Source organism: Electrophorus electricus, chromosome 18 (genome assembly GCF_041902795.1).
Source record: "Electrophorus electricus isolate QZ-2024a chromosome 18, ASM4190279v1, whole genome shotgun sequence".
Taxonomy (NCBI): Eukaryota; Metazoa; Chordata; class Actinopteri; order Gymnotiformes; family Gymnotidae; genus Electrophorus; species Electrophorus electricus.
This window is the reverse complement of record NC_137514.1, coordinates 9454475-9466142: the sequence shown is the minus strand read 5'-3', so window position 1 is coordinate 9466142 and position 11668 is coordinate 9454475. Positions and strand designations below refer to the sequence as shown.

General features: G+C 40.5%; 1 protein-coding gene across 2 annotated transcripts in view; it reads left to right on the top strand.

Annotated features, from left to right (window-relative positions):
- The first annotated feature begins 4852 nt into the window (after window positions 1-4852).
- The window catches only part of LOC113578500 (rho GTPase-activating protein 6), a 42667-nt gene continuing 35851 nt past the window's right edge, over window positions 4853-11668 (top strand). The window contains exons 1-2 of one of the 2 annotated variants that reach the window (XM_081700852.1): window positions 4853-5222; window positions 6152-10725. Coding sequence is in view for 1 of the 2 variants with exons in the window: in XM_027011784.3 (XP_026867585.2) it covers window positions 5181-5222 (42 nt within the window). In the remaining variant the exon portion in view is untranslated. The remainder of the gene's footprint in view (window positions 5223-6151; window positions 10726-11668) is intronic. The other variant, XM_027011784.3, reaches the window with a different exon arrangement.

Here is an 11668-nt window from a genome sequence, read left to right as displayed (position 1 = left end):
TTCCATGACCTGTCAATCAAAGTTTAGTTCTATTGTTATTGTAGTGTAAGGAGTGTTTGAATTCTTAAGCTTTAATTCTGCTGTGCAGGGAACACAGTCACACATGACAGAGGCTGGCGAGAGGCAGTTAATCTGAAGAATCACAGTGGCAGTTGTTTATGTCTTAATCACAGTGACTCGCTGTCTCAAGGGATTGTGACTAACAAAAAAGGGTTTGTTTATTTATGTATTATTTATTTTTTTGTTGTCATTCAATGCAACATGAGTCAGCCTTTAATGCAACATTATATAAAACATTCCCTTCTTGTACAAAATGTTTGTGAAATTGTGAATTGTGAATTATGAAACCCGGCCACCTGCTATGGAAATCACTTCTGATCAGAGTGTGTGAAGTCCCACAACAGTACATCTCTCTCCCTGAAGATAATTCCCATGGGTACCATGACCTCACATGACTGGCTTATCTGATGTTTCTTATCTGACATCCTTAGGAAAAGCAGTCATGCATTTTGATTCTGCATTACAATAAAAGAACTTGGACATGTAAATGCATATGTGATAGCTTTGAGGGGCAATCAGAAGGTTATCAGTTCAAGCCCCACCACTGCCAGTTGCTGCTGTTGGGCCCCTAAGAAAGGCCTTTAACCCTCAATGCTGGGATTGTACTCAGTTGTAATTTTAAGTCCTTTTGGATAAAAACATCAAAAATATAAATATGATATCTTAGTAAATCTTGCTGTGCTGTGATCTGTCATGGGGTGCTGAAAATCCCAGTACTAGAACATTACACCCCATGGATGAGGCTAGGCCCCTGCTCATAGCCTGTTAGTTCTGAATGTTCTGTCCACTTTGAGGTCCAGATACAAAGTGCATCAAGGGTTGAATGCACTCCCTAAAGTCATTTCGACATGCTAAAGCATATGACAGACAATGGAGTTTTGGTTTACACCTTGTTGCTAGTTCATTTGTGCACAGGCACTGTCAGCTTAATGGCCATTACTCTGGTAGGGCACTGTTCAGTTCATTGGCTTATTCCTGAAAGGGAATAAATCAAATCTGATGGGTACAAATAACATTTGTGAATGTGTTAACATCTTATGAATACTCCCATTCAATAAAATGCATTTACAATGGAAATCCTATTTTGAATTCACATAAGAATTTGCCTGATGTTCCAGTCACAACATGAGTAGCAATTTCCCAGTCTTTCTCTTCTGAGTATTTTTACCAAAAAAAGAGAAGTGGGTAGTTTCACTCAATGCCATTCTCTGTCACGACCCATTATAATGTTGCAATTGCAGCTTCCGATCTTTAACGGTCTTTCTGTTTGAAAACATTTGTTATGAAAGCTAAAGTCCCACACATTCATTTCAGCACCGTGTCCACGGTCCTCTCCTGCTGACAGCGTGGTGCGTCCTGAGAGGAATGGTCCTCTCGCCTCCGGCCTTGAGTATGCTGGGCTCAGTCCGGTGCAATAAAAGTGTGCTTTCCCCCTTTCACCCGCCGTGAGCGCATTCCCCAGTACTGAGATCACCTCTCTGCACTTTTCTATGCTCCTCCTGCGCTTGCGTTTTTTTTTTCTCCCGAGAGCCCCTCTGCTCTCTGGTTCCCCTCCTCCCGCAAATCCATCCTTGTTTCTTCTAATGGAAGTGGGGTTATAAAAGTACTCCATGTCACGTGGCTAAGGCAAGGTATTGGTGAGAAAAAAAGAATAAGGCGATCACATATACATTTTGGTCATACTTTGGTTTTATGCTCTTGTCTAACTGCATTTTTGGCTGGATATTTGGTGTTCCTTGTGGTGTCACTGGAAACCCTTAGCTCAAATAAATCAACAAAAGCTGCCAAATTGTGTGAGGAAGTGGAATTTGCCTCAAACCTACAACTTCTGTTACCTACAATATGACCAGCAAGGTATTATCAGACAGATAAACCCATGACAGAACAGCAGAGAGACATCCGTAGGACAGCTCAGACAGTGTTTAGAGTACACATCACATGTTCCACCCTGAAGAGACTAAAGAGGTCTGTTGAGCTGTCTGGTAGGATTTCTTTAAGCCTTTGATGAGTCTGTGACAGTAGCTTTAGTAAATCAGTTAGTTAAAGTACTACTGTGGTTTCCAAGTTTCTTTCTGTGACACTAAGTAAGTGACACTAAGAGCGCTGAAGAAAATAACATTAAAAGAACATTTGCAAAATTGCCCTCAATTTTAATACCACATTCAGTGAAGCATGCAACCTTTGCCCCCTGAGGAGCCTTGCCGTTTGGGTCTTTTTCCTAAGCTATGGTCCATATCCTTCCATCTCCTCTCCGTCAGTGCTGGGAAGTAGTCCGCTCACACACACAACCACCACACCGGAGATAAGTGGCTCCGCCGTGATGCACCACATCTGGACATTCTGGAAAGTTCCGTGCCGGGCCGTATATGAACAAGGAGCACAGTGGCCTCCTCCTCCTCCTCCTCCTCCTGGAAGGGTGGGAGAGGAGGGTGCACACCAGGCTCTGCTTCTCTGCCCCAGCTCCATTTTAGGAGACACTACCCTCCTCAGAGCAGCTCCTCCTGACCAAATCTTAACCTCGATCATATAAGTCAAGTCAGTCCTGCATCTCATATCCCGAAGAGTGAAATTTGTGCAGTGCTGTCCTACTGCTAGATGTTAGTCATTCTTATTCAGGAGCTGCAGAAGTTGTATAGTTTCACTCTCGGCTGTTATAATTAGGGTTAACATTTCTCAGGCTGGTCTACAATAAGTGGAAAAGGCCCATAGTACCCATAGTTGTTAATGTGTGTACTCACTCCCCTGAAATCAGCCTCGCGTTTACAGCCAGGGCAGGTTGTAAAACGGCATGTTTTCTTTTATTCACCTCAGAAAGAGGAGTGCGAAATGTCTCATGTCTCCTTTTGTTGTGAAGGTTTGGACAGGCACAGTGAAGGTAACTGCCAAGAGTCCCGCGAGAAAGTCTCTGTGTGTTTTGCGTGGACACCCTCTGCAGCTGTCTCATAAACAGTGGCCCAAACATTTGTAGGAGTGGCCATGCTTAGAAATGTCTCAGGCTGGAGTTTGTGGATGGTTATAAGCATGTTAGCTGAAACAGAGCAATCTTCATCCTGTTGAACACTCTTACATGTTCACAAACAATTCCAAATGTAGGCTGGGTTTTATTTACTGTATTGATATATAAGGGGGTAAAAGCAGCACTGAAAAAGAGAATAAACCTGGTCTGCATGTGCACAGCAAATGTTTATTATTAACTCATGTAAATGTAGATAAATCTGGAATCTCTATTATAAACAACAGCTGGGAGGCCTTTCTATGATCCCCCATTGTTCTTCTCTACATGCTTTCTCTGTAACATTTGTCCAGATTACTAAACACTACAACCAAGTTGCCCAAACAGAAAAGTATTTAGACCTTATTATTATTATTATTAGACCTTGTTATTATTAGCCTTCTAATTTATCCATTAGAAGATGTAAAGTTGCTGTTTCTATATTTTCAGATTTACTGAATGCCATCTGGTAAAATGAAGTTTTGCATCCCATGGAACATAAATCAAAGCCCTGTGCACTGCAAATCAGTCAGGTGTTATTTAACCAACACTAACAAGTGTTATGCAAGTTTTTGAGCCTCCTAAGCTTTTTTTGAGCTTCTAAGCCTATAGTTTCATTTTTATCCTAAAAAAACCCCCAAACAAAAAAAAACCCATAACAATTCACCTTTCCTTCAGCACCCGTGAATGAAACATATGAAGAGCCAGAACTTTGAATTTATTTGCAAAATCTTTATCCTTAATATACTTATTGGTAAGTTTACACAGGATGGCTGTAAGATTCTGATTCTGTGCTCTTGAGCAGCACATCAGGCTACAAGTCTGTGATAGTGGCCTTTGAGTCAAGTGTGCCAATTAGAATATTAGGACAATGCCCAGTGTGACTGACTGATAAGTTTGGTGGTTTAATCATATTCATATTGTTTTTAGATGCTAAGCACCTCATGGAACTGGACTGTAACTCAATCACTCACTCACTTACTTACTCACTCACTCACTCACTCACTCCCTCACGTTTAGAGTAAAAATAAAATGTTTCACAAGTGGGCAATGATGACACTGAAACAGCATTTGTGCTTCAAATCACTGACACTGTGTCCTTTGTTTTTAATCAAACATTTGCTGAATATTTAAAAATATAACACTCCAGTTTAGTGTCATGTAGAAACATAATATTGTACAATATTTCCCCTGGGTCTGTACATGGAAGCTAGTTTCAACAAAGATTCAGTGAGTGACATAAAAGGTTTCTGATCATGATAAAAAATTACATTATTGTAGAGTTGTGAACGCAACAAGACCTTCATTTAGGATATAAGGGTACTTCTACATCTTTTGGGGCAGAATGTAGTAACCTATATGCTGCACTTAACAGAAAATATTACCATCTAAACAAAACAGGACTTGTTTCATTCCTAAGAGTATTTGACGTCCACTGTAACATTGCTTAATCTATTGAATTTATCATCGGTTTATCATCTCACCTTTTTTTTTTTTTTTTTTTTTTTTGGCGCGTTAGTGACGACACATACAGTCGCATCTTTTCAGATCTTTTCAGCGCTCACCACTCCTATATATATATATATATATATATATATATATATATATATATATATATATATATATATATATATATATATATATGTATATATGTATATATATATATATATATATATATATATATATATATATATATATATATATATATATATATATAAACACACACACACCCACACACACTTCGGGAGCCTCCTTCGCCGAGCTCCGCCTATGGCTCTCCTGAGCGCTCTCAGCAAGTTCAGCTGAGCATCGCAGAATCCGCCAGTGAGCGCAGCGGGCAGAGCGCAAAGTGACACAAAGCGGCAGAATAACGCCTTTTGCGACTAAATATGGATCGAGAACTACAACCACGTCGCTTGCCGTTAAAAACGTTACCCGACATACATATCTAAAAGGCTTTGCGCACCTGACTGTACGATCACCCCACCCCACCCCGCGGTTTGCACTGATGCCAAACCAACATCATAGTTCATCTAGCGTGCCTTTACGTCTTTTTTGGAGTTTGGGGAGTTCGAGTACGTCCGCTTTTCCGCTTTTTTGAGCGTTCTATGTGGATTTCCTCAAAGAAATGGGAGACTCTGTGTTCTTCGACAGGCACATTTCTTACCTTGTGAGTATTTTTAAATTGACTTTGAAAACAATGGTTAAATTATGGTGTGTGGTTTAGAACTGTTTACGGTTTAGAACTGTAACTGTCAAATGGAAACAGGTTTGGTGGATTTAAAAAAAATATTTTTTTTAAATCTATGAAGCGTTGCATCTAAGCGTTGTTAATCGTGCCCCACTGAGGAGTTGTAATCAACTCAAAAAGGGTAGCGTGTCTGTTTCCTCACTGGTTTGACAGAACCTGCGCGTTTTGTATTCAGCGCCTGGCTGTTCATGCCTTAGTCTGAGTAATGACTTGCGGTTAACTTGTAGAACTGTGGTTTAATGTGCGAAACGAAGCATCCTGTTCATCTGCATTTCATCTTTCATCGCGATGTTGTTTGTGTCTGGCACATTAAAGTGCCTCCACTTTCCTTAACTAAGTTGTCCCTTTAAACTCTTCCGAAGCTTCTGTTCAAGCGCCTGTTTGGTTCACGCGCACCTTAAGACTCTGGCCATTTTAGCTTTCTCTCTTCCTGATGACAAGCCAACAAATAGTGACAAACTCATTTGACGCTAAGCACAGGGTACGCACAAGGAATGAAGGTTATTCCTACTTGTTGCTATTTCTCGTTTTTAGTCATTGAGCATCCACTACGCGTGCAATGCCTTTCCCTTCGTCTCCATCTCTTGGCCTCAAACACATACACATTTCCATGCAAATGCTGTCCTCCCTATGTGTTGATGCTTAACTGTGATTAAGACCAGTGAAACTTAAATCAAAATGGATTACATGCGGGTTACATATGTGCATGCTGTGGCCTATCTTTGTCTTCAAGATCAATTTTCTCCCTCTAAATTATTCATCCTCCACATTTGTTTCCCATAAATAAAGTTTGTTGGCTTCCTGGCTGAGACTGATGATGTCTTATTCCTTTTCTTTCTAACTCCCAGATTCAACTGTAACACATCTAGAGGCTGCTTTCCTACTATAGCCTGACCTAAAGCCAGACACCAAGACTGCGAATACTACGACATAATATGTGAAATTGATCTCAGATCAGCTTGAATCAGTGTTATGCCACTAAGCCTATAGTTCAGGTTTGGCTTCCATAGTGAGAGAACAGATCATGAGTGTAATCACATCCACTCTGCCTAGTGTGCGGGGTGCAGCAGAGGAGCACGGCTGTTTAGTCCCACTGGGTTAGGAGGGGGCATGGCTTGCACCATAAATTTCAAGGTGCTTACGTGAATACCTTGGGGCACACACTTGTCCCCTGTAACTGTTTTACTGCTACTGATATACAGTGTGTTTGTCGCAGTTACTACTGGATGTTGATCTAATTTAACACTTGCTATAGTGTTAAGATGTGAGGCTTGTGACAGCTTGGTCACTGTGCTGTCACCCTGTGCTGTACAAATGCATTACTTCACCCTGCTAATTCTAATACTGCTAATAAACTTAACCAATATGCTTGCATTTTACTCACTTTACTCACCAGCAATAAATCATACTTTTAACCTCAGCTTTTTTCCTCTAGTGTAACACAAGCCTTCTGAAATTCAGATCATATTGGTGACAGTGATGATTTGGGAATAAGACTTTGGGTTTTAAAAGGCTTCATTAGTAATTGCTTTTTTTCTTTAAGACTGGGCCACATGTGTTAAATAAGAAACTGATCCAAAATTCAGACTTCTAAGACTAACACATGCATCTTAAAAACTGATTCCAATGCAACACCATTCAGTTACACAATTTCATATAGTGAGCATTTCAGCTCAAAATGTGTTTAACTATTTCTTTCAAATGAATGTAGCACATGGTTATTTGACCAAATATTATAGATGTTTTATTTTTTTTGGTAGTATTTCAAGTTTCAATGGAAATATGCATTACTTAGTCAAATAGCATATAACAGGATTCGCCACATTACCCCAACACGTGGGATAATGGACTTTTATGAAGAATCATGCAAAGTGCTTGATATACTTATTGGTAATAGCTTGGTAATACATTTTAACACAAAGCAGCAGCCAATTCACAATACTCTGTAGTTCTCATCTGATTAGTCTTCAAATACATCACATGTATTGTCGAGATGTTAGTAGAGTTGAATTGCTTTGTTATGACCTTTTTCTCGACTCATTCAAGATTGTGTTAGAGTGTTTGTCATAGCCAAAAGACATTATCTATTTCCTTTGATTTCCTTGGAAGCAGTTTGATGCCTTATCTCAAGGAAATGGAATGTACAACCAAAATAAATGGCATGCGTTTGATTGCAAGTGCATGTGTGTATGTGTGTTTGTGTGTGTGTTGGGGAACATGGCTAGTAGGCTAGAACTGTTTGCTTAACATACTAGTGGTGCACTCCAGACTGACGTGCTGTATTAAGATAACTGAGAAGGGACAGGTTTTCTGTTGATAGGGATGTTTTGGTACGAGCGCCAAGGCAAAATTTTGTGTCCTGATTGGTTCTGGTGGATTTTGAAAGTGCTTTTACAGTGGGTTACAGATCTGGGCTACTCTAGCACTCAACTGATTGCAAGGCAGACCAACATTAAGGCGATTAGCAACTGTAAAAGAGATAAGAGATCAAAGGCCTTTAGGTTTACATGAGAGGAATATAGTGTAACTGCCACACATCCAGATTTCCCTCCTGATTTTTCACCTTTCAAAATATTGTCATGATTGATACAGAATGATGTCATGAAGTGTTGTTTTGCAATGGCTCTGACAGCTGTGCAATTGAAAATATGCAGAGTATAACAGCATGTGTTTGGAAAGTTGGAGTCAACAAAGTCCCTGACAACATTTTGATTGTTTTGACAATTTGACATTTTGTCCAAATCTGATTTTAGTACAAGTCAACACCTTCAGCAAATTTACCAGAAATGGATTTCTCAAATGCTTCTGTGTATGTTTGGGACATGATCTTCAATTTAGGATGCTAAGCTTAGGGCGATTTTAAAATGAATTTTATAATCAGCGTATGAAGGTAAGACTGAGTAGGTAGGTCAGTCATATGTATGGTGTGAGCAAGTGAAGGTGGGGCTAGCCATAGTGACTGCAGTTCTTTTGACTTCATTCATATGAGGCTCTGTGTTCATCACTGTAGTTGCTACGAATTCTCTACAGGATTGAATGGGGAAAGAAAGCAGAGAAAGGGTGTGAGAGGTCTAAAGAAAGAATGGGGAGACAGAGTGTCAGTAGGTCACTAAAAAACAGTTCTCTTCTTGGGAAGAAGAGGAGCATTCCATGTTCCTTGGTCTCTCTTCAGACTTCTCATTATTGCAAGCTTTTCGGTTTTACTGACTGAGTGGTTCCTTTCCTATGGGTGTTTCTCATTTGCATGTTATCGAGTCTTGGAATGTGTAGGAAAAGAGAACGTCCTGCGTCCTTGCCGGACGCCTCCAGGACTCCAGAGTTTCTTCCTTGGTCATCTCTAGCTCTTTGTCTATTTTGTGTTCTTCTGTGTCTTTTGTGGCCTACATGGTGGACTGCAGCAAGCTGCATATCAGTTTCTGAGCAATGCTTCTGTGGTGAGGACACAGAGATCTGGCCATCTGTGCTTGGGAAATGATACAGTTTTCTTTGGCTTCTACAGTCACAGTCACAGTTTGAAAACAAAGCAAAGCAAAACTGAAAAATTACTTGGGAGAGAAATGAGTGCCTGAGAAGAATATCAGAGCCCTCTGTATCTCTGATGAAAGTTTCTCTTCCTGGTGGGTCTCCCACTGACAAAGAACCAATAAAGAAAGAAAGAAGGAAATTGAACTGGATTCGATTACTGCAGACAAAACACTGGAATACTCCAGGGCAGCGATAGGTGTCGTATCTTTAGGAGATTTAATTGTTTTGGTTAATGGTAGTTCCTTATATCTGTGATGCTTGAAGCACATTGTGTTGTTGTGAATGTGATTATGGTCTGATAATTATCCAATAATTAACAAGGAAACAAATTCTCTAAGGACCAAACACGCATAACTCAGACTGGGATTCAGGTATCTTTAGAACACAAATGAGGAACCTAGATGTGAAGTGTTGAACTCTGTGGCATCCTGAACATGCTTCTGGGTGTCGATGGTCAGACTTGGATCCAGACACTGAGTGTGTTCTCTGATCGGAGGATTATATTCACATAAGCTTTTTGCTATTAGCACTCGTATAAACAGAATCCTTTAGTTTGTCATTTTTCTGGCAGGGTTCGCTGCGTGAATAGCCTGGATTCCAGGTTAGTGGTTGGAGGGATGCAGAGAGAGCCAGAGAGGGAGAGTGGGACAGAGAGAGTGAGAAAAGAGAAAAGAGAGAGAGTGCTTGCTCTAAGGTTGCCAGAGCATAAACTTTTCATCCATCATGTAGTCAGCCATGTGGCGAGGTTTTGCCTTGCAGTGACGCTCGAAGCATTCCATGACCCTCAGTCCCAATACCTCAGTGGATTAGACAGCACTTCATCTGCTAGTGTCCTGCGCTTGATTAACCTTCACACTCACAGTCCCCTTTAGGAGGAGAGGAGGTGGATTGCTGAGGTGGAACACCAGGATCTAGACTCTGTACTTATAAGATCATGCTCAAAAGGCTTAACACTGTCGGACATGGATGCAATATTAAGCTAAAAGAGGAATTTATACCGGTGACTGGCACAAAGTGGCTCAGCCTGGAAACTATGCCAGAAATAGAATTTGGTCCATTTTTTCAACATCATTGGGCCAAAAAGACATTCTGCAGTCTTTTATTTTCTGCAGAAGGACTATGTGCTCAAGCAAGCTCTGTTGCTGTTTGGTTGTCAAGGTAAATTAAAGAAAGCCAGTTTGCCTATAATTTGTCCATTCAATTATTCCCAAATAGATTCTCTTAATCCCACTTCATTTTAAAGGATATCACCTTGCAGAGCCTATTACCATGATATAACCTTAGCAAGACTCTTACTACTGATGTAGCATCTAGACAGGGGGAAGTCTCCCTGCCCCAACTTGCTCACCTGCAGTGTGGCTTCTCCTTGAAGCGCATACTGACCCCAGTGGGAAGGTGACAGCTAGACAGGTCTGCCAGCAGAGACAAGTTAGAAATTCCTCCCGTTATTCAAAGAGCAGGTCTTCCTGTACCTGCCGTGATGTTTTTGTGCTCTCCTTTCCGTGTGTTGTAACATGTGTTTCCATACCTTCTCCAGACGTGCCCAGCTGGTGCCTGTGTCTGTTTGCTTTTTCTCTCCCTCTCCTTTTGCAAACAGGCTGGTTCTAGGCCGAAAGGAGGCCCCTCACCAGGGGGGAGCCCACATGGATGCACTAGGTGTGGTCGCAAAAACTCCACTTCTGGGAGCGCATGGACCATTTGGAAATGCTTCAAATGCTAGTGTGATGAGAGGAGCTGTCTTGGAAAGGAAGAGGAGGAAGCAGTCACATCTCCAATCCCAGATTTGGAAACTTGGACCATTTTGGATGAAGAAGGATAATATTAATATCATCTTAACTCCTACTTTACAAAGTCAGGCAGAATTGATTATTGTGGACTTGGTGAAGTATTAATTAAGGTATCCATGTGTGTGCATAAAAATGGCTTGCCCTATCAAATTGTCTATATTGGTATGACATTGCACATTACTGACCACCACTGCCGAGCTGTAGCACTATTTAAAGCTGTTTAATTCCCACAAGTCTTAGCACATCAGTAAAAAGTGCAAGCTGTGGTGCCTTTATAGACTTTCCTATAAATATTTTAACAAGCAAGACAGATTTAGTAATTTAGATAACATTGTAAAGATTAAACTGGTTGGTTGTGTAGTCACATTGCTAAACTTTTCAGAATGATGTTTCATTAGGTTTTTGGTGCCTTTGTAATTACAGACAATCTTGTGTCCTAAGGTCAAATCAATTGGGGTCAAATACCAGACCTCTATTCTTGTCATTGTGTTGACACTTTCAGGATGTTTTACTGTCATCAACACACGTGCTGCACCCATTAGGCAATTTTATATGCATTTTTGCTGCAGTTTCAGCTGGTTTTGACAAGTTGTTTTAAATTTTAACCATATTTGGAAATCTTGAACAAAACAGCTTTGCAAATGTTAATGTACAGGAGTACAATGGAGGGAATGTCTGTTGAAATGGATGCGGCTCTAATGAAGAGAGTGATTTTTGTAGAGTGGAGCTTGTGCTTTTGTGTAACTTGTTTAGTTAATGATAAACAGTAAAGTCTTCCAGTGGAACCACATCCTGAATCTAACCATGAAAATCAGTCGCAGTTCTGCATCTTTCTTTTTTTTTTTTACTTTCCTCTGCTGCTGAACTATTACTTATTTTTTCATTTGTAATGTTGTGACCAAATGGCCAAAAGAAAAAGAAAGAAAAATTAGACCCCCTGCAATACAAAAGTCATGTAAGTAGGTCATCATTACACAATGCAGCCTTCTGACCTCACCACTTAGTGTTTGGCCTTGTTCCAAGATCCTCATGCGAATGTTCTAAGATGAGCAG